This window comes from Columba livia, chromosome 25 (assembly GCF_036013475.1).
Source record: "Columba livia isolate bColLiv1 breed racing homer chromosome 25, bColLiv1.pat.W.v2, whole genome shotgun sequence".
NCBI classification, from domain to species: domain Eukaryota; kingdom Metazoa; phylum Chordata; class Aves; order Columbiformes; family Columbidae; genus Columba; species Columba livia.
In genome coordinates, this window is record NC_088626.1 from 5,578,577 (window position 1) to 5,600,766 (window position 22,190).

A 22,190-nucleotide genomic window follows, 5' to 3' on the forward strand; every position below is an offset into this window, starting at 1 on the left:
ACACACTAGGTTTCAGGGGTACGTTCTGCATACACTCAGGGCTTTGCACACTCACTTGGGGCTTTGCATACTCATTTGAGGATTTGCATGCTCTGTGCACGCTCACTCAGGGCTTTGCATGTATCTGCACACTCAGCTTGGGGATTTGCACAGCTCTGCAGAACTCTGCATGGCTTTGCACACTCACTTGGGGCTTTGCACAACTGCACACTCCCTGCACACTTGCTCAGGTATTTGCACAGCTCTGTATGCTTGGCTGGGGGCTTTGCATGGCTGTGCATGGCTCTGCATGGCTTTGCACTCTTGCTGCACGCTCCCTGCACACTTGCTTAGGGCCTTGCACATTCCTTCAAGGTTTTGCACAGCTCTGCACCCCACTGGGTTCTTGGGGAAGGCAGGTTCTGTGCCCCCCACACCATGTCCCCCTAGAATGATGATCAGGGACCCCTGTGTCCCCCCAGTGATGACACAGATGCTGAGTTCGCCAGAGACTTTATGGGGGGGCTCAACGCTTGGAGGGGGTCCTGGTGCCGGGGGGGTTCCCAATAACAGGGGGATTTCCCAGTCCAGGGGGGGTCTCAGTGTGTGTGTGGGGCAGTTTGGGTGCTGGAGGGGGGATGTTCCTGGCCTGGGGAGGTCTCGGTGTGGGAGGGGGTCAGCGCGGCACCATGCACAGCTGGTAGAAGGGGGGGATTTTGGTGAAGCCGAACACCAGTGGTTCCAGCGACAGCTGTTCCAGGGGCTGCAGTGGCTGCAGCCGCAGGTTCTGCAGGATGGTGCAGAGGAACAGGAACAGCTCCATCCTCGCCAGACCCTCACCCAGGCACAGCCGCTTCCCTGCAGGGACACAAGGGGGTCATGGGGAGCCAGGGGTGCAGGCACCCCCACCCGTGAAGCCGGGGCTACCTGAGGAGAAGGGGACAAACGCATCATTGCGCTTGAAGCGGCCACTCTCATCCAGGAAATTCGTGGGGTCGAAGGCGTTGGGGTGTTTGAAGACGGAGGGGTCATGCAGGACGGAGCTGAGCAGCGGGTACACGTCGGTGTCCTGGGGGAGTCAGAGGGGACATGCGGTGGGTGGGGGACACAGGGCAGTGTGCAGCAAGTGTGCACAGGGAAGTGTGTGTGCAGCAAACGTGCATAGAGAAGCACGCGTGCAGCAAGTGCGCATGGGGCAGCATGCAAAGGGAAACGTGCATACAGCAGGAATGCATGGAGCAGCATGCGTGCAGCAAATGTGCATGGAGCAGCGTAAATGCAGCAGCAGGCATGGAGCAGCACTCATGCACAGGTGTGCACAGGGCAGTGTGCACAGAGATGCACACAGAGATCACAGAGATGCCACGGATGATGCCACAGAGATGCCACGGAAGACGATATCGCGGGTGACACGGTGGGGGACGTTGATGGGGATGAGGTCGCTGCAGCGCTGGATCTCGTGGATCACGGCATCTGTGTATGGCATCCGGCCCCGGTCCTCCAGAGTGGGCGCCCGATCGCGGCCGATCACCTGGTCGATCTCCTCGTGCACCTTCTCTGCAGTGCCGAGCAGGACAGGGGGATCAGGGAGTGACAGGGTCCCCATGGGTGAGTTGCGGCTGGGTGGGATGCGCCCCACTCACCCTGCACGTGCGGGTGCTTCATGAGCATGAGGAAGCCGTAGCGTAGGGTGGAGCTGACGGTCTCGGTGCCGGCAAAGAAAAGGTTGAGGGTGGTGAGCTCCAGGTTCTCCAGCGTGAACTCCGAGGAGGGGTTTGACTTTTCCTGGGGGGACACACATACATGGAATGTGGAGGTGCAGGGAGTGCCCCATAGTGCACAGGAGCACCCCATGTTTTGCACAAGTGAGCTGGGTACGCATGACCACCTCTGGGTGGAGGGCATCAGCCCAGGGTGCTCAGGGGATGTGGGTGAGCAGGAGCACTCTGTGTGCAAAGGAGCATCCCATGGTGCACGTGACCCCTCTGGGTTGCAGGTTCCTCCCCCGGTGTGCAGGAGATCACCCCAGGCACACAGGAGCACCCCAGGGTGGAGGGGATCTTCCCGTGTGCACAGGAGCATCTGAAGTTTTTCACAAGTAAACTGGGTGCAAAGTGGCCCCGCCGGGTTGCAGGTGACCCCCCCTCCCAGGGAGTCAGTGCCCCCCACCTTCTCCATGTGCTGCAGGAAGCAGTCGATGAAGTCGCGGGGCATCCCAGGACATTGTGCAATCAAGCATCAGGGATTAATTGGGGTTGATTAATGAGGACAGAGCTAACAAGTGGGATGAAGTCTAGGGGGAAGAGGGTGGGGACACTCTGGGTTTCAGGGATACGTTCTACGTACACCCTCTCAGGGCTTTGCACAGCTTGCACGCTCACTCGGGGCTTTGCATGGATATGCATGGCTTTGCACACTCACTTTGGGCTTTGCACGGATCTGCATACTCAGGGCTTTGCATGGCTCTGCATGCTCAGCTTGAGGATTTGCACAGCTCTGCACAACTCTGCATGACTTTGCACACTCACTTGGGGCTTTGCACAACTGCACAGCTCTGCACATTGCTTGTCTTTGCACACTCACTTGGGGATTTGCACAGATGTGCACACTCCCTGCATGCTTGCTCAGGTATTTGCACAGCTCTGTATGCTTGGCTGGGGGCTTTGCATGGCTGTGCATGGCTGTGCATGGCTTTGCACTCTTGCTGCACGCTCCCTGCACACTTGCTTAGGGCCTTGCACATTCCTTCAGGGTTTTGCACAGCTCTGCACCCCACTGGGTTCTTGGGGAAGGCAGGTTCTGTGCCCCCCACCCCATGTCTCCCCAGAATGATGATCAGGGTCCCCTGTGTCCCCCAGGTGATGACACAGATGCTGAGTTCACCAGAGACTTTATGGGGGGTTCAATGCTTGGAGGGGGTCCTGGTGCCGGGGGGGTTCCCAATGCTGGGGTGGGGGGGGGCAGTTCCTGGTGCTGGAGGTGTTCCCAATGCTGGGGGGTGGGTCCTAGTATCAGAGAGGGTTCCCAGTACTGGGGGTCCTGGTGCCAGGAGGGGTTCCTGCTGTGGGGGGGGGGGGGTGGTGTCCCAATTGTGGAGAGGGGTTTTCAGTGCTGGGATGGAGTTCCAAATGTCAGGGGGTCCTGCTGCTGGAGGGTCCCGATGCTGGGGGATCCCGGTGCCAGGGGTGTTCTCAGTGCTGGGGGAGGGTCCTGGTGCAAGAGGGATTCCTGGTGCTTGGGAGGTCCCTGTGCCAGGGGACCTGGGTGCCAGTGGGGTCCCAGTGCTGGGGGTGTTTGCAATGCTCGGGGGATGTCCTGGTTCCGGGGGAGGTCAAGTCCCCAGGGGGTGGTTCCCAGTGCTGAGGGGTCCCTATATTAGGAGGTCCTGGTGCTGGGGTGGTCTGAATGCTGATGGGGGATTTCAATGCTGTAGGGGTCCTAGTGCTAGGAGGAGGTTCCTGGTGCAAGGGGGGTCCTGGTGCCCAGGGGAGTTCCTAATGCTGGGGGGGTCCTAGTGCTGCAAGGGGTTCATGGTGCTGGGGGAATCCTGGTACCTGGGTGGTGTCCCAATGCTCGGGGAGGTCTTGGTGCTGGGGGAGTCCTGATGCAGGAGTTCTCAATGCTGGGGCGGTCCCAGTACCAGGAAGGGTTCCCAGTACTGCGGGGCTGCCTGTACCAGGGGGTCCTGGTGCCGGGGGGGTTCCCAATAACAGGGGGATTTCCCAGTCCTGCGGAGGTCTCAGTGTGTGTGGGGGCAGTTTGGGTGCTGGGGGGGCGGATGTTCCTGGTCTGGGGAGGTCTCGGTGTCGGAGGGGGTCAGCGCGGCACCATGCACAGCTGGTAGAAGGGGGGATTTTGGTGAAGCTGAACACCAGTGGTTCCAGCGACAGCTGTTCCAGGGGCTGCAGTGGCTGCAGTCGCAGGTTCTGCAGGATAGTTGGGGTGTTTGAAGACGGAGGGGTCATGCAGGATGGAGCTGAGCAGCGGGTACACGTCGGTGTCCTGGGGGAGTCAGAGAGGACATGTGGTGGGTGTGGGACACAGGGCAGTGTGCAGCAAGTGTGCACAGGGAAGTGTGTGTGCAGCAAACGTGTATAGAGAAGCATGTGTGCAGCAAGTGCGCATGGGGCAGCATGCAAAGGGAAACGTGCATACAGCAGGAATGCATGGAGCAGCATGCATGCAGCAAGTGTGCATGAAGCAGCGTAAATGCAGCAGCAGGCATGGAGCAGCACTCATGCACAGGTGTGCACAGGGCAGTGTGCACAGAGATGCACATGTGTGGCAAGTGCGCATGGAGCAGGGTGCACGGGGACACGTGCATGCAGCAAGTGTGCACGGAGCATGCAGCACACTTGCATGGAACTGTGCAAATGGGGCAGCATGCACAGAACAGCACATGTGCAGCAAGTGTACATGAAGCCGTGTTAGCGGGGGGTGAGCACAGGACAGTGCAAACAAGGCAGAGTGTATGAAGAAGGAAGTGTGCACGGGGCACGCAGCAAGTGTGCAGGGAACTGCGCAAACAAGGCAGGGTACACAAGGAAGAATACATGCAGCAAGGGTGCATGGGGCAGTGCTAACATGGAAGCGTGCCGAGAGCACTTTGTAAAAGGCAGTATGCACAGAGAATGGTGCATCCAGAATCGTGCACACAGAATTGTGCACACCACCGGCACCTTGGGGATGAAGTAGTGTCGAGGGTTAAGATTGCGGGGTGACAATAAAACCCTGGCAGATGTATTGTTAACCCCCTCTTCCCCCCACTTCCCCCTTTTTGCCCCTCCCTCTCCCCCCTTTCCACTAAGGAGAGGCGATTGGGAGGGAAAGAAGGACAGAGAGAAGAGAGTTGGAAAAATTAACAATGTTTTACTAATGCTACTAATAAGAATAGAGAAAATAATACAAAATATACAAAACCAATCTTGAAAGTCTCAGCAACTGCAGAGCCGGCAACCAAAGTCCTGGACTGGACTCTGCAGCCAACCGGAGCTGGATTCAGTCTCTCACTGGGCCTCAGTTTGCAGGGACGACTAGCAAGGTCCTCTCCTAATGTCGGCCATAAGGAAAAAGGGAAAAGGGCAAAGGGCCGAGATCCTCGTGATCTCCCACTTTTATATGAAGTATTCACGTGAATGGAATGTTATACACAGTTGGTCAGTTTCTTGGTCACTTGCTTCTCGTCGCCCCTCTCGCGAGATGTCCATCCGTGCTTATCAATAAGTTTGCATTCCATTGCTAGGTTTACCAAAACATGTGTCTGGTTCTCCAGGAAAATGCAGTTAATATGAAGGCTTTAGCTGACAGGCAAATTCACTAAAAGAGAAACTTGTTTTTAGCAAAACTAGGACAAGTAGCCACGGAAGACGATGTCAGGGGTGACACGGTGGGGGACGTTGAGGGGGATGAGGTCACTGCAGCGCTGGATCTCATGGATCACGGCATCCGTGTATGGTATCCAGCCCTGGTCCTCCAAAGTGGGCGCCCGATCGTGGCCGATCACCTGGTCGATCTCCTCGTGCACCTTCTCTGCAGTGCCGAGCAGGACAGGGTGGTCTCCCAGCACCCCTTGAATCCTGCCTGTCCCACCTGCACCCATAGACTGGGATGTCCAGACACTCTTGATCACCATTGCACCCCCCAGCCATCCCCCACTGCACCCCCCTGTAGCCCCCCCACTTCACCACCGTGACACAGACCCCCCAGCACTCCCTGGACACCCCCCAGCCACCCCTTGCACCCCCCGGGGTCCCACCTGCCCCCAGGGGTGCTGAGCTCCCAAAAAGTCTTTTGATCATCATTGCACCCCCTGACACCCCCACCTTTTACACCCCCCCACACACTTCACCCCTATGACACCCCCAGAACCCCCCCAGCCACCCCTTGCACCCCCCAGGTCGCACCTGCACCCAGGGTACTGAGCTCCCAAAACCTGTTGTTCATCATCAAACCTCCCCCAACCCCCACCACCCAGCTCATGCACCCCCTGACCCCACATGCACCCAGAAACTGGGTGCTCCTGGAAACTCTGGTTCATCATTGCACGCCCTGGCCTCCCAAATTCACTGCCCCCCTCCCCCCATTGCAGCCCCATCATCCCCCCACCTGCGCCCATGGGGTGCTGACCTCCCAGAAGCTCTCGTGCATGAGCCGCAGCAGCTCCAGGAACTCGCTGTCACGATAGTCGAAGCGATTCCCGAACACGATGGAGCAGATGATGTTGGACACAGCGCAGCTCAGCAGGTATGTGGGGTCAAACGGCTTTTCTGGGGGAATGGGTATTTTGGGGAGGCGGTCAGCACCCAAGGTTGACCCCCCACCCACCCAGACCTCCCCAAACCCCCTCAGCCCCACTCCATAACCTGAGTGCAGCTCAGCAGGTACAGGGGAGTTGAAGGGGGGGCAGGAGGATTTTTTGGGGGTGTCAGCACTCAGGGGTCTGCTCCAGCCTCGTCACCCCACCGACCTCCCTCCAATCCCCCTGAGCCCCCCTACCCCAGGTGAAGCCCAGCGGGTACGTGGGGGTCAAAACACTTCTCAGGGGCAGCAGGGGCTGTTCCTGGGGGGTGTCAGCATCCAGGGGTGTGTGTCCCCCACCCTGACCCCCCCGTACCCCGGGTGTCTCGCAGCTCCTTCAGCAGCGCTTGCGCCTCCTCCTGGATGCGGCTCTCGATGCTTTTCCGGCCCATCCCGAAGTCCCTCAGCACCGAGAGCGAGAAGCGGCGCAGCTGCCGCCAGCGCTCCCCATTGGCGAAAACCACCCCTGGGGGGGAAACGGGGGGGTCAGCACCCTTGGGGAAACAGCATACTAGGGAGGGGACATGGGGGGGCAGCACCCATAGGGGGTGGGTAGCACCCTTGGGTGGGTCAGCACCTGCATGGGGGGAATATCACAGGGGTCCAACCACTGTCAGTGTGCCACCATTGGAGTCCCACCCCCGGTGTCCCCCCCGGTGTCCCCTCGCACCGTGGCTGTGGAAGGTGCTCTCCAGGGTGGGCAGGTGTCTGCACCTGGCGAAGGCCGCGGCGTTGTCCACCAGCCCCTCGTGCACCACGGCGTGTCCACAGAGCACCAGCACCCACCAGGTCCCCAGCCACACCATGAACACAGGGTCGTACTTCTCATGGGTCTGGGGGCACACCAGGGGACACCTGTGTCACCTACCCACCTGCCATGTCCCCAACCATACCACGAACATGGGGCTATATGTCTGGCTGAGCTGATGGGACAGCAGGTGACACCCAAACCACCCTGCTCCCCTCACCTTGAGCAGCACCTGCAGGAACCTCCTGTGTCCACCTGTGTCCCCATGTCCCCACCCCTAACATGTGTCCCCAGGCCCTCATCCATGTCCCAAGCCCCTGAGGCATGAGGAATGTGTCACAGAGGGGTGTGGGGACACAGCTTTCCCCTGCGCCTCACTGCCCACCAGCAGGGTGCCTCCCAGTGACATCAAGAGGCTGTGATGACACATGGCCTGGCCTGGCCACAGCGGGGCTGGCGGGTGCTGATGGCCCAATGTTGAGCCAAGGCTGTCATCATCATCACCGTCATGGCACCATTCCCATCCAACTGCTGCCGGACCCACTCAGGGACTCCCAGCACTCACAGTACCCTATAGCACCCCATGGGGACCATATGGACACCCCACAGCACCCACAGACACCCTACAGCACCCACAGTACCACATGGACACCCCACAGCCCCCACAGCACCCCACAGCACCGCAGAGACACTCCATGGCACCCCATAGACACTCCACAGCACCCCATAGATACTCCACAGCACCCCATGGACACCGCACAGTAGAGCTCGAAAGGGGCCAACAAAGCCTGGCAGAGTCCGACACAGCCTGACAGAGCCCATCAGAGCCCAACAGATCACAACAGAGCTCAAGAGGTCCCAACAGAGCCTGACAGATCTTGACAAAACCTGACAGAGCTTGACAGGACCCAATGGAGCCTGACAGAACCTGACAAAGCCCAAGAAAGCCTGACAGAGCCTGATAGAGCTTGAAAAAGCCTGGCAGAGCCTGACAAAGCCTTACAGAAGTTGGCAGGGCCCGACAGAGCCTGACAGAGCCCAAAAAAGCTTGATAGAGCCCGACAGAGCCTGATGGAATCTGACAGAGGCCTGTAGGGGAGCCCTGGAGAGGAATGGAGAGCTCTGGGGAGCCAAGACACATTTTGGGGTGGCTTGGGGTGGTATTAGAAGCCCTGAGGAACCGAGGCAAGCCCTGGAGAGAACTTGGCAGCCTTGGGGAATCGAGGTGAGCCCTGGGGAAGACAGTGGATCTCAGGGGAGCCCCAGGGAGATGAGGTGATAGCTGGGGAGGGTCCAGGGAGTCCTGGAAGATGAGAGGAGTCCTGGGAAGGCAAAGCAAGCCCTGGGTTATTTTTTAGAAGAGATTCTTATGGAATCTAATTTTGCTTTGTCATTCAATCTTAACTAGAATTTACTTCTGGCAGAAGTCAGGTAGTATCTGTGGTCTTGCTAGAATTTTAGTGAAATGCAATAACATCTTAATTTTTTATACAAAATTTCAATACACAATTTTAATAATAATATAGTTATTGTATTTAATTTTCCATCTACACCCTAGAAAAACTAAATTAAAAACTGTATTCAGTCCCATTGCAGATGCAATAGAGGTAGAAAAGTGCAGGTGCTGTCATTTCCAGTGAGGGTCCAGGTGATTTGGTAAGAGTGGTGGGTGGGTCCTGGGGTGATTTGCCCCTCCTCTTTCCCAGGGGATTGTGGGAAGGGGGTGGGCAGGGTCTGGGATATCTGAGCCCCAGCCCCTGGGAAGGGAGCTTATTCTGTTTTGGGGCTGCTTTGGTCTTGGTTCTCTGTTGCTCTTTCAGCAGTTGGCAGCTTTTTGAGCTGCTTAATCCAAATGGGCAGATGTGTTTGGAGAAGTGGAGGTGTCTGTTTGCGGTAAGAGCTTCAGGAGCAGCAAAGGTTCAATAGCAGCTGTAGCAGAAAGTATGTCTGGTAACTATGTTTAATTTATTGATCCAATTCCAGGTGCTTTGCATTTTCCTGGAATTCCTGACTGCGATGAAAATGGAACATTGTTTTTTGGTTGGTACTGCTGTATAACAAGCTGCTTTTATAATCTCTCTTCCTAGGGCTGGTGCTCAGGGTATTTAGCGGGGGTTAGGATGAGCATCTCGTATCTGTAGATAGAGTTTTAGCATTTCTGAAGGAAGCAGCAGGGCCATTAGGCAGAGTGTCTTTCATGCTATGGGGTGGTTCATCGCCTCCTTGATCACCCACAGAATAGTATGTTGTCCCTAGAGCTTTCACAGCATGCGGTGGCCCCTGGTAGGTCATTCAAATGTACTTCCCAGAACTCAGCCAAGGTGAGCAATGACTAGTGGACTACTACTGATAAATATTATCTGGGTGCTCATTAGTGTGTGTGTCTTCTTTTCTTATGGCAGGTGATGAAGGGGAAAGTGGCAACTGCAGGAAGGTCCCCTTGAGCCCATGTGGTGTTTTCCTATGTTGAGAATGGATTCAGTCCCTTGGCCCTCTGAAAGCTAAGTGGAGGGATAGGGGCTGAGAATTGCAGGGAGGGATTAAAGTTCTCATAGGGGAAAGGGCCATCCAGAAACAGTCCCCTTTGGGCAGGTAGAGGGTACAGGAAACTTTACAGTGCAATGCCAGCATGGACAGGGCAGCTCCAGCCTCTGTCTGCATTGTTGTGTAGTTTAGGAAGCCTGCCTTGCGCCTGTCAGATGATCCTGCAGTCTCGTTGTGCTCGACGGGCATGACTGGCATCTCAGGTGCCCTTCCAGGGCCTGGAATGCTGGTGCTGATTAGCGTAGTGCCAGTTGGGTGCTGGTTGTCTTGTATCAATGACTGAAAGTGTGTATGGTTCTTGTGCCTTGGACATTTCTGGTCAGTTGTGTTTTATGGTGTTTTTTTTCAGGCTGTATTTGCAGCTCTGCTCTCCACCCATCCAGTCTAAGGGACTGGGACTTCAAGATGCTGGGAAGAAGTTCTTGGGTCTTGCAGGAGCTGCTTGCGCCATCTCAGTTTGTTGTACCAGTGCCACCATCTCATAAGGTGCAGTGACATTCAGCTTCTTTTTGTTTTGGGGTTGCAGTAGAGGCTCCTCGTGTCACCGCTGCCTCCTTGTAGGTTCTCTTGATTGATGCTGTCTCTGGTCTTGGAGTCATTCTTGTTGTTGAACAGTTTTGGTGCCGTTGGAGTGGTGATGTTTGTAGCGTTCTATGAAGCATCAGTCTGCGCATATGTACATTTGACTTTGAGCTGCTCTGCCCAGAGGTGTAGAGCCGGTGGTGGGTGGACTGAGCTCCAGGAGACCATGGTTAGTCTGTTGACATGTTAAATTGTGTAGGCAAAGTTTGTACTGTCATCTAGAGAGGAGTAGTTGTGGGAAGGGGAGTGGACAGTCCCTTGACGAGTGTTTTAGGGACTGGATTAGATCTTCTGGTCGGACTGCTAAATAGAAATGAGACCTGTGGAAAGTAAAATCTGTTGATCAGCGTCTCGCTGACATATTGAATAACTTATTTTCAGCTGTGGAAGCACAACATGACACAAAAGAGCAATGGAGGAGGTCAGCAGAGCACCGTAAGAAGGGAGGTTGGTGTGTGGTGTCAGAGGGAAGGTGTGCCATGTGCCTCTATGTAAGTTTGGTTGTTTTTCTATTTTATAGGTCTAAAGCAATGAGGAAAGCTGGGTGTCAGCACCGCAGCTCCTCGGGCAAGGTGAGCAATGAGTTCTGGGCTGAAGAAGCATCTCATTTTAGGTCTTGTGTTGCTGGTGCGGGTATGAGTGTCCTTTGGTTGTGTTTTACAGGTGGTAGCTGAACCTCTATGTGGTCAACAGCGTGGCAGTCAAAAGCAACGGTGGCCAGGTGGGTGAGTGGCCAAGGTAAAGGAGCTGGAGATGGGACTGTCTGTGGGCAGGCTGTGCTTTCAGGCAGTGTCTGAGCATGTGCCTTTGTTTCTGCAGGTGCCACAGGCAAGCTCAGAGGGGCGAAGCTGCACACCGGCCAGCAGCCAAAAAGGAGAGGTGGTGGTGGTGGTGGGTGTTGAGGAGCACAGTATTGCCTGTTGACTTGGTTCAGTGTTTCCTTCTTGTTTTGCAGGTGCTTTGTGGCCCCTTTGGACTCAGAGGAGCATTTGTGGTGAGCTGATGGTTTGTTTACCTTGATCTCAAAGTGCAAAATTAAGGCAACCAGAATGCCAAGGGGTTCAATCAAACAGCGTTACTTTATTATTTTGTCTGTAAAGCATCACGTGATAAAGTAGAGAAAAAGGGAAAGAAAAAGAAAAGGGGGAAAGAAGCCTGGTTACCACCATGGATCCAAAGGTGTCCCTATGGTCACAGGTCCTGAACAGCATCCTGCCGGTCCTCTGTCACGATCCTTTGGTGGGAGATCTCAATGATGTCCAGTCAGGAACCATCTTTTATGCTTCTTCACTGGCCCTCACTTCCATGGGTTGAGGCCAATCTCCTCCTTTGTTTGGCAACCCAGGTTTAACTGCACAGGCTCAAAGTCCCTGCTTCGCTTGCTAGGACACATCTGCGCCTGCGTGGCCTCATGTTCAGGGGTCTCCTTCTGGTGTGTTTGGTGACCTCAGGACCCTTGGTGAGCTTTTGGGCATGCTCTTTGTTGGCCTTTGAGGGAGGAGGTGAGGGCAGGTGTGACTGAGGCAGCAGGTGAGAACACATCTTCTGGACGGTAGCTGTTGCCCCAGGTTGAAGAGACTTGTAACAATTGCTTTAGGAGGCAGGGGCGAGTTTGGCTGATGCAGCAGGTGAGTCCACACAGCAGTCATTGTTACTGGTACCCCTGGGTCAGAGAGACCTGTGCAACACTATTCTTCTTCTCAGGCCTTTCTCCAAGTCATTGTCCAGTTCTTTCTGTCAGGGCATCTGTTCTTGATGGTGGTGTTCAGGCAAATACTGTTCTTCAGACTGACTCTTACACCACACCATGGCTGAACATTGTTATCAGGAGCTTGGGGCAGTAACACCATCCTTGGAGACAGAAAGAGAAAGAAAAAGGGAAAGGAAACGTCAAGTGGTTTATATCCCCGTGATCTGCTTTGTATCAATGGTTTTAAGAATGTCTGCATTGAAGGGCACACTAAACAAATTGTGTGCATTAAGTACAGATGACAAGTGTGTCAAATGGTTTACCATTTTCTGATTTAAAACATACAATATCACAGACAGAACAAAACCTACCAAAACTAGTACTGAGAGAGCAACAATTGGGTGACACAACTTGTTCAGGGTGCCTGTAGCAGTAGGTGACCACCCGAAAAGCGTGTTCCACCGCTTATGTTCTGCATCTTTTTCTGTTCTTCTTAACACATGGTGTATTTTTTCAGCATCATGGTGAATGGTTATCAAGGTTTTCTGTCCATTTACTCGAGCCTCTTCCAAGATCTTGATCAAGTCTTAGCATTGTAACAATTGCTTTACCAATATGAGATTCATCTCAATAGGTGTAGGCAGTAATTAATGAATCAGTGTGTAATGAGATTGTATAAGTTGATGAGATATAACTGGTGCTAAATAAGAAAAATCACATCCATTAATTTTTAACAAAATTACAAACACAAAAATTTGAATGATTTCTAACATTTACTATCACTATATCTACTAATATGGAGCTGCAAGCAGTCTTCAAGCACACACAACCTTTGCCAATGTACACTAATACCATTTCTCGATTGTCAGGACGAACCTCAAAGTGGCAAACATTCTGCTCAGTGTCCAGACATATGTCTTGAGCACTGACTGTATTACTTTCACAGATGAATCCTTGCTGTTCTCGCACAATACAAGATTCTAAATTAACAGTTGGCCATTTTTCATCCACTTTTCAGGCCTGTACTCTATGCTCGAAAGGATAGAGTATAGTTCCCTTGTGGTTCAACCCTAATGCAATGATGGGGTAGATTATGTATATGGAAGCATTGTGTATGGTTTACACAGAAGTCGTGGCTGTGTTTGTGATGGGGTTTATAAGTGAAGTTTACTGAAGTCCACCAGGATTGGAGTTCTCTCTTAAATTCAGTGGTGCTGTCCCAAACAATTTTCTGAATTTCGGTAGGAAAAGCACCTTCCTCACCTTCCCTTATGATCGAGGCAGCCATTGATTGCATCCGCAGTTGTGCCTGAATACAACTGAGAGCCAAAGAAAGGTTATTTTGGGCCACACCAAGTGTGTCTATTATCAGTTTGTGATCTTTTATATTTACCTTTTCCTGTTTTGGTAATACTGTGAATAACAGCCACTGGTTAGTTCCCAAAGCCAATAGGGAAGACTGCAAGGGCATTTGCAATTTTGCTAAATCACTAGTTGTAGCAGCCAATTAATTCATTAATATCTCTGAATCAATACCATTTAGAACTCCCAGTCCTGTCCCCAACACACCAGTCAGGTCTCTTGGTGTCCTATTAGGAATTTGTTTCTTCAGCCAGGTTGTCCACCCCTTGAAGGAGGTCCTTAAGAAAGGAGAGCAGGCTGGCCGAATCTCAGAAACATTACTTTGCATTAACAACTCAACAGGCTTGAGAGACCATTCTGGATTCAACAGCATTTGTTGTTGGCCTATATTTTTGATCACATATGGTCCAATTTGAAAAATTTCCAGACTAGGTACTTCTATTGGTTGGGTGGTAGGCATCACGACCTCTATCCTGAGTTCCCCCAATGTTTGGTATTATTTTTACCACACATTACTTTATGTGTATATTGTATTGCAGTCAAACATAGCCAACAATTTTGATTTTGTTTTTTGCGTGATCTAGTAGAGCCATGTAGTCCAATTCCATAGCTGTTTATGTGAGGGACTCAGTAATCAGTCTGCATTGCACAAAGAGGTCATCACCCTGGACCACCATAAAAGAGGGTGAAGTTTTATTTTTGACATCTAGCGTGAAAACGCTTTGTTGTGATAGTGACACTTGTAGCAATAGTCACCTAGGGGTTCAAGGACAGCATTTATTTTAAATTTGTAGTTCAGGCCTAGTAGTTCTGACCGGTTCACATTATTGTTTTGCTAATTACACACCCCTGGATGGTCCTTGTTAAAGTGAAGTTGTGCCAACAATCAGTTTCTTCATTCTTGCAGGATTTAGTAATCTCCCCATTGTAGGTACTTGGGTCCAAGGTGGTATTGTTGTAATTGCTGAGATTCTTTTAGCGACAACACAAAATGAGAGGATTTTGTTTGTTACATTTCCACTCTGCAGTGGGACAGTTTTGCTGAGATGTCAGGGTGAATTTGAGTTGTCGAATTTAGATCTAAAAGGCTTCATTAACTGTAATTGAAGAGACTTTCTTATGGTTAGATCCTTCTACCTTTCTGCATCCCTCTTTAATTTTTTCTCCAATTGTACCATTCAGGACTCTAACCCAATCCTTCCTATCCCACTTCCATTCATTTGGGCAATGCACTTACTACAGTAGCTAAACTTGGAAAGCAGTCTTTGGGATATGGTCCTAGAGAAATAGTGTATCTGACAGTGGCTTCAGACCAAGGCTGTTAGAGCAAATAAAGGACCCTGTACTCGGATTCAACGTGAATCACGCTAGAGCCATTTATTACAGAAACAAGCCTCCTTATATATGCAACTATTCTTTCATCACGCATCCACGCTCCAAGCATGGATTCACTAATTGGATATCATCTATGTTCACGAGCTGTCCACGTGCTGAAGTCTCACTGCTGATAGGTCCATTGATTTACGTCATGTTGAGGCCTTGTTATTGTAGAACTGCTTCTCTCCCACGGCAGGTCCTGTTTTCAGCTTTCTGAGTTGGCCTTGAAATTCCTTTGGGCCTGGCTAGTTCTATAACAAATCTCCATCTAACAGAAACCCCTCCACACAAGGCCATTTAGCATATTTTTGGTTATGAGTAGGTGAGAGGATGCAGAAAAGTATTAGTAACCCAATTATACTTTTGGTCATCTTGACAAATTAGACCTTCAGATTCAATTATTGGATGATTCACGTTATTCTCTGTGTCCCTTGGAGTTCCCCTGCAAAAAGGAAAACAAACAGGGCTCGCCTCTTTGAGGCAAAAATAATTAAAATGATGGAATTATCCAATGGATATATATCTGATGTTTCTTGCCCAGGGAATTGGAAGCTACCTATGAATTTGCATTTAAAGGGGTTTTCAATACCAGTGGTACACTTACCACAGTGGGAGGTTCCACCAGGACTGGCTGTCCTGTGTAATGGGCTGGATCCTTGGAATCCTTGATTCCTTTTCTAAAGGGACCAAATGAAGGGGCTTTTGGGCAGAAAGCGGTGATTTTGGGGCGTCCATTTACACCCCACCTGTCATTTACACCTGTGACAACTTGCCACAGACAAGTATCCCAATTACCCTCATGAGGTTTCGAAAGCCGTTTTATGAGGCCGTTTGTTCTTTCTACAATTCCATTACCTTGTGGGTAAAATGGGGTGTGAAAAATCCATTTAATCCCTTCACTTTGTGCCCAATCTTGTACAACTTTGGCAGTGAAATGGGAACCGTTGTCAGACTGCATTTCTTGTGGCTTTGGAAAAGTTCCAAGCCATTCTCACAATGGTTTCACAGTGTTTTCACCTGTAGCTTTGCCAAAAGCTTCAGCTTGTACTGATCCTGATGTTATTTCCACTCTCACCAGTACAAAATGTTTGCCTCCTGATTGCTTAAAGGGGCCAGTGTAATCCACCTGCCAGGCATCCCACTAACCTTCACCCTCCCTCAAATGCAGAGGGTTGTCTTCTAAAGGGCCTTTCTAGCTGTCTCCAACATTGTTTGCAGGTCGACATGCAGGTTTTACACACTTCTCTGTTGATGGGCCAGCCTCGGGCCAGAGCTTCACCATACAGGTCCTTAGCTCTGGTGTGCTTGCGTTTCACATGTAACCATTCTAATAAGCATTCCCAGTCTTCCGAAACTTGGTCCTTTTGTACAGGGGACAGTCTTGCTAATTCACCAGCTTGGTTATTCCATTCTCCTGTGGATCCCCCATCTACCTGATGAGAAGCCACCCAGCCCACAGCAAAGTTTTCCTTTCCAGCAATACTTAAGATTTCTTGCCATTTTTCCTTTTGCCACACTGGAATCCTATTAACTTCCCATCCGTTCTGTTCCCAGAAAGGAAGCCACTTGGTACAGCCCTTAAACACAGCCTAAGAGTCAGTATAAATGTGGACAGGAGAAGGAGTTTGTGCTTCATGTTGGAAAACACTCCATACTGCGATTAATTCACCTAGTTGTGCACTACCCTCTTCCTCTGTTATAATCTGTTCATCAGAAGAGGTATGGAGTGCTGCTGCCCTGTATTTCCACACCTTTCCTTCTCTTTAAGCAGAAGCGCCAGTAAACCAAGCACGAACTCACTGATCATGAGAAAAGGGAGGTGCGACTTGGGTTACTGAGGCAAGTTTATCTTGGTCATCATTTAAGCTCTCCATTTCTTGTATAGCTAGATTTTTTAAAGCTCCTTCAGATACTGAGAAAATGCTACAATAGTGTTCAATCTGAGCATACCACTTCCATACTGAGGCCTTTTGGGCCACCCCATCAGGAGGAGGGGTTCCAGAAGTGAATGTTTTTATGACTTTAAATGGGCCTCTTAATACAATCAGTTGCTTTTGTGCAATCTTCTCTGTGTCTACCGGAGCCAGGCTAACAACAAACACACCTTTCTCCCAAGACACTGGGAGTTAAAGAGAGAATGGGCATCTGTTACCACTCTTTGTTCTCACATTTCTTGTATAACCAGTTTGATACCTCCCTTGGCACGCAGGGGAAGGGGGTATTGTTTGGCATTCGTAACTTGGTTGTATGGTGCAATTTGAAGTATTTTTTGCATAACTTCTGTTAACTCTAAGGCACTGAGTACACAAAAATGTCCTCTCAAGTGAGAGACCCCAAACCTTGTAGCATCTTCTTCACTCAGGGCAGAAATCTGTGCACCGGTATCGATTAAAAAGGTTACACGAGAATGTAACTCTCGTTTGAACTCACTATAGCTGTGATCAATAAATCTCCCCCTTTTGTGTGTGTGAGCTGTCAGATATAAATCCATCCTCCATTCCTCCTCTCACTATTAGGGAATGGAAGTTCTAATTTCCCTGTTTCTGGGAGAGACTCTGGAAGTCCCCTTATGAAGGGAGTTATTATGTCAGGATTCACTGGCAGCATCACTGGGGATTCATATTCAGGAATCAATTTTCTTTCATGTATTATTTGCAAGCAGGCTGCTTTGTGTACACTTTCTAGCATTTGATCAGGTGTGCAAGTGATTGCCAGGGACTCTCCCCCACTTAGGGGTATGTGCCACACGCATTCCACTTCAGATTCTTTAGGGAGGCGACCATACTCTTTCTTTAGCTTGGCCAGCACAGTGGCAGTGTAAGGTGTTTGCTTAGTTGTAATGTGAGAGTCAGCATCCTCTTCATTAGTTTGATTTGTTGGATACTTTTCTCCTCCAGCTCCCACTCCCTCAGCACTTCTGTGTTTTTTAAACATTCCTTTAGACTAGCTTTTAATGAGCTGTTTTCTTCCATCTCTTTTTCTAATTGCTGAAAACAATTTTCTAATTGTTGTTCTAAACTGAAGGTAGTTTTTTGCAAAACATGCACTAGATTTTCGAGGGATATTAAAATTTTCCTTTCATTACTATGTTGCATGAGGCGATCTTCAGTTGTTGCTACTAGGTTGGCTCCTAGGACAGCACAGGTTACAGCTTTATCTTTATTTGATCTAAACTTAGACTTACTCTGTAAAGAAATCAGTCAGTCAACTACACTCTGTAAATTAGCCCAGTTATCACGAGCCCATTCTTCTAAAAGTATGAAGGGTTGAGCCTCATACTTTGCTAAAAGTGTGTAGAACGAGTCTCGATCTTTCACTAACCAAACATCTTGATTATCAGCCTTTTCAGTCATTCTTACTACAAAGGGGCATAACTCACTCTGGGAAGGCACAACTCAGTTACAAAGCCACAGCAACAGCTGTGTCACCCTTCTCTTTCTCGAGTTGTTGAAGGGGCCAAAATCTGCTATGGGGAGGCTCAACGTAGTTAAACTAACACACAAGATTACCCCTTCACTCTCCCTAGCAGAAAATTCTCATCAACATGAGAGCAACAACTCTTTTGCACTTTGAGAACTTTCTGGTTTAATTCCAGGAGACAGAACCCTCAACTCAATTTTGGGGTGCTCTGTGCCGAGGTGTGTGTGGTGTGCAGGAATTCTGAATCATCCCACTTGCGTTCTGGACACTTCTCACTGATCACGGTGTAGGGCCAGATGCGGCTGGAGCGAAATGTCCTTCCCCTGATACAGACCAGACATCACCTGCACCCCTCTGTTTCCCAGAATCCTGTCTGTGATGCCAATTTAATGTCATGGTCCATTCGGTGATGGACTCGTGATGGTTCATTTACCTTGATCTCGAAGCGCAAAATTAAGGCAACCAAAATGCTAAGGGGTTATTATTCAATCGAACAGTGTTACTTTATTATTTTGCCCATAAAGTGGTACATGATAGAGTAGAGAGAAAGGGAAAGGAAAAAAAAAAAAGGTGGAAAGAGGGTTGGTTGGTTGGGTACCACCACGGGCCCAAAGGCATGCCTATGGTCCAAGGTCCCAAGCAGCGTCCTGCTGGTCCTCTATCATGATCCATGATCCTCTGGTGGGAAGATCTTCACCATGTCCCTTTGGGAGTAATCTTTTACGCTTCTTCACCCCCTCTCGCTCCCATTGTTTGAGACCAATCTTCGCCTTTGTTTTGCAATCCAGGCTTAACTGCACAGCACAGGCTCAAAAAGTCCCCGCTCTGCTTGCCAGGACCCATCTGTGCCTGTGTGGCCTCACATTCAAGGGTCTCTTTCTGGTCCATTGAGTGACCTCAGGACCCTTGGCGAGCTTCTAGGCATGCTTTTCTTCATTGGCCTTTGTTTGAGGGAGGAGGTGGGGGCAGGTGTGACTGAGGCAGCAGATGAGAACACATCTTCTGGATGGCAGCTGTTGTCCCTGGGTCGGAGAGACCCATGTAACAATCCCTTTTAGGAGGCAGGGGCAAGTTTGGCTGAGGCAGCAGGTGATTCCACACAGCAACCATTGTTACCAGTACCCCCAGGTTGGAGAGACCTGTGCAACGCAATTGTTCTCCTTAGGCTTCTCTCTAAGTCACTGTCCATCTGTTCTTTCTGTCAGGGCCCCGGTTCTCCTAGTCCCTGGTGGCAAATGTTTCAGGCAAATACTGTTCCATCTTCAGGCCAGCTCTTACAGTTGGTCACTGGAAAAGGTTCCACCAAGAAGTGGTCATGACTCCAAGCCTGCCAGAGTTCAAGGAGCAGCTGGACAATGCTCTCAGTCTTATAGTCAATTTTAGGTCACCCTGCAAGGAGCAGGGAGTTTGACTCAATGATCCTTATGGGTCCCTTCTTGCTCTAGATGTGCTATTATTCTATATTCTTCAATCTCAAGACCCATTTGTGTTTCTGTATGTGTTTGTCTGTTTCTGGGGTAATTGGTGTGCAGAAATTGGGTTTGCTAATGATACTGAAAAGTTGGAAAAAAACCCTCTTTAACACTGTGTTGAAGTTTTAAAAAGCAGCACTTCTATTGCAGCGCACCAGATGCTCAGAGGATTGTTCCTCTAAACAAGCATGGGCATGACTCACACTTCTTAGTATTTATTACATATACCTATTGCATGTTCATTTGTTTCTGCCACTTCCTTCATGCATTAAACATCAATTATTTACATAACCCCACCCATTGCTGGCAGTCCATCTTTGGTATTCCAGAGTCTTCATCAGTGTCACTGGTGTCCCTGGTGTCCATGTAGCTGCTGCCCTCCCAGTGTCGGCTCCTTGACCTAATTTCTAGAGTGTGTGTGTTGTTGGTTCATACTGCTACTCAGCAACAGTCACGCAGCTCTTTCTGCATTTAGTGGAACATTCTGCTTTTCCAGCTTGCAAGCCCAGGACATCCCACTTTGCCTCATGTCCAGTCTCTACCGAGCAGTTGTTTCTCTATTAAGTTCCTGTTACATTAGGCCTAGGGTTTTCTAAAAGATTTTTGTTCCTCTTATCACCTGTGCAACACCAACATTCCCTGTGCAAGGCTCATGTGCCCTGTGCAAGGTCCACACAGCACATGTAATGCCAACATGCCCTATGACAGGCTAATGTACCTTGTGCAAGGCCAGTGTGCCCTGTGCAAGACTGACACGCCCTATGCAAGGTCCACACACCCCGTACCACACCAACATGACCTGTGCAAGGCTAATGCACCCTGTGCAAGGCTCACATGGCCTGTGCAAAGCTACTGTGCCCCGTGCAAGACTAACATGCTCCATGCGACACCAACATGCCCTGTGCAACACTGACATAGAATCATAGAATCATAGAATGCTAAGGATTGGAAGGAACCTCGAAAGATCATCCAGTCCAATCCCCCTGCCAGAGCAGGAACACCCAGATGAAGCTACACAGGAATGTGTCCAGGTGGGTTTTGGATGTCTCCAGAGTAGGAGACTCCACAACCTCCCTGGGCAGCCTGTTCCAGTGCTCTGTCACCCTCACTGAGGAGAAGTTTCTTCTCAAGTTTAAGTGGAACCTCTTGTGTTCCAGCTTAAACCCATTACCCCTTGTCCTACCGTTGTTTGTCACCGAGAAGAGCCTGGCTACATCCTTGTGACACTCACCCTTTGTATATTTGTAAACATTAATAAGGTCACCCCTCAGTCTCCTCTTCTCCAAACTGAAGACACCCAGCTCCCTCAGTCTTTCCTCACCCGGGAGATGCTCCACTCCCTTCAGCATCTTGGTTGCCCTATGCTGAACTCTCTCCAGCTGTTCCCTGTCCTGCTGGAACTGAGGGGCCAGAACTGGACACAATATTCCAGATGTGGTCTCACAAGGGCAGAGCAGAGAGGAAGGAGAACCTCTCTCGACCTCCTACTAACCGCCCCCTTCTAATACACCCCAAGATGCCATTGGCCTTCCTGGCCACAAGGGCACAGTGCTGGCTCATGGTCATCCTGCTGTCCACCAGTATCCTCAGGTCCCTCTCCCCTACACTGCTCTTTAATGGATCATTCCCCAACCTATACTGGAACCTGGGGTTGTTCCTGTCCAGATTGAAGACTCTACACTTGTCCTTGTTATATTTAATTCAATTTTTCCCCTCCCAGCTCTCCAGCCTGTCCAGGTCTCCGGATGCCAGCACAGCTTCTAGTGTCTGCCACTCTTCCCAGCTTGGTGTCATCAGCAAACTTGCTGATAGTACACTCTAGTCCCTCATCCAAGTCATTGAAGAATATATTGAACAGTACTGGCCCCAGCACTGACCCTTGAGGCACTGAACTAGATACAGGCCTCCAACTGGACCCTGCCCCATTGACCATGACTCTCTGGCTTCTTCCCTTCAGCCAGTTCGCTGTCCACCTCACCACCCGATCGTCCAGACCACACTTCCTCAGTTTAGCTGTGAGGATGCTGTGGGAGACTGTGTCAAATGCCTTACTCAAGTCAAGGTAGACCACATCCACTGTCCTGCCATTATCTATCCACCTCGTTATTTCTTCATAAAAGGCTATGAGGTTGGTCAAGCACAACTTCCCCTTGGTGAAGCCATGTTGACTGTCCCTAATGACCCTCTTACCCTTGATATGACTTGAGATGGCACCAAGGACAAGCTGTTCCATTACTTTCACAGGGATGGAGGTGAGGCTGACTGGTCTATAATTACCTGGGTCTTCCTTCTTGCCCTTTTTGAAGACTGGAGTGACAATTGCTTTCCTCCAGTCCTCAGGCACCTCTCCTGTTTCCCAAGACTTGGCAAAGATGACGGAGAGTGGTCCAGCAATGACCTCAGCCAGCTCCCTCAGCACTCGTGGGTGCACCCCATCTGGACCCAGTGATTTATGGAGGTCCAGATGCCTAACTGCTCCCTAACCCAGTCCTCATCAACCGAGGCAAACTCCTCCACTGTCCTGCCTTCCTCTGGGGCCTCAGTGGTACGGGGCTACTCAGGACAGCCTCCGGCAGAGTAGACAGAGACAAAGAAGGCGTTCAGTAACTCTGCCTTCTCTGTATCTTCTGTCACCAGGGCACCCACCTCATTCATCAGTGGGCCTACATTACCTCTGGTGTTAATTTTATCTGCCACGTATTTGAAAAAGCTCTTTCTG

The 22,190-nt window shown here is 50.6% G+C and overlaps 1 protein-coding gene across 1 annotated transcript; it reads right to left on the bottom strand.

Annotated features, from left to right (window-relative positions):
• Positions 1 to 484: 484 nt before the first annotated feature.
• LOC102092433 (cytochrome P450 2C15) lies at positions 485 to 21,704 on the bottom strand. The gene is made up of 10 exons (XM_065041230.1): positions 21,450 to 21,704; positions 6,947 to 7,109; positions 6,593 to 6,853; positions 6,085 to 6,245; positions 5,341 to 5,581; positions 2,149 to 2,201; positions 1,623 to 1,764; positions 1,346 to 1,536; positions 907 to 1,048; positions 485 to 837 (listed from the first exon to the last, which is right to left on the bottom strand). The coding sequence occupies exons 1-10, from the start codon at positions 21,702 to 21,704 to the stop codon at positions 656 to 658; spliced, it is 1,791 nt and encodes a 596-aa protein (XP_064897302.1). The 3' UTR covers positions 485 to 655.
• Between the last annotated feature and the right edge of the window lie 486 nt (positions 21,705 to 22,190).

What these genes read in the sequence shown, in the direction of transcription:
- LOC102092433 (XM_065041230.1), bottom strand. Translation starts at nt 21,704, where the DNA reads ATGGAACAGCTTGTCCTTGGTGCCATCTCAAGTCATATCAAGGGTAAG. An exon ending in GAGCACCTTCCACAGCCACG is followed by an intron (nt 6,854 to 6,946) that starts GTGCGAGGGGAC and finishes CCCCCCATGCAG; the next exon opens with GTGCTGACCCACCCAAGGGT. An exon ending in GGAGCTGCGAGACACCCGGG is followed by an intron (nt 6,246 to 6,592) that starts GTACGGGGGGGT and finishes CCATTCCCCCAG; the next exon opens with AAAAGCCGTTTGACCCCACA.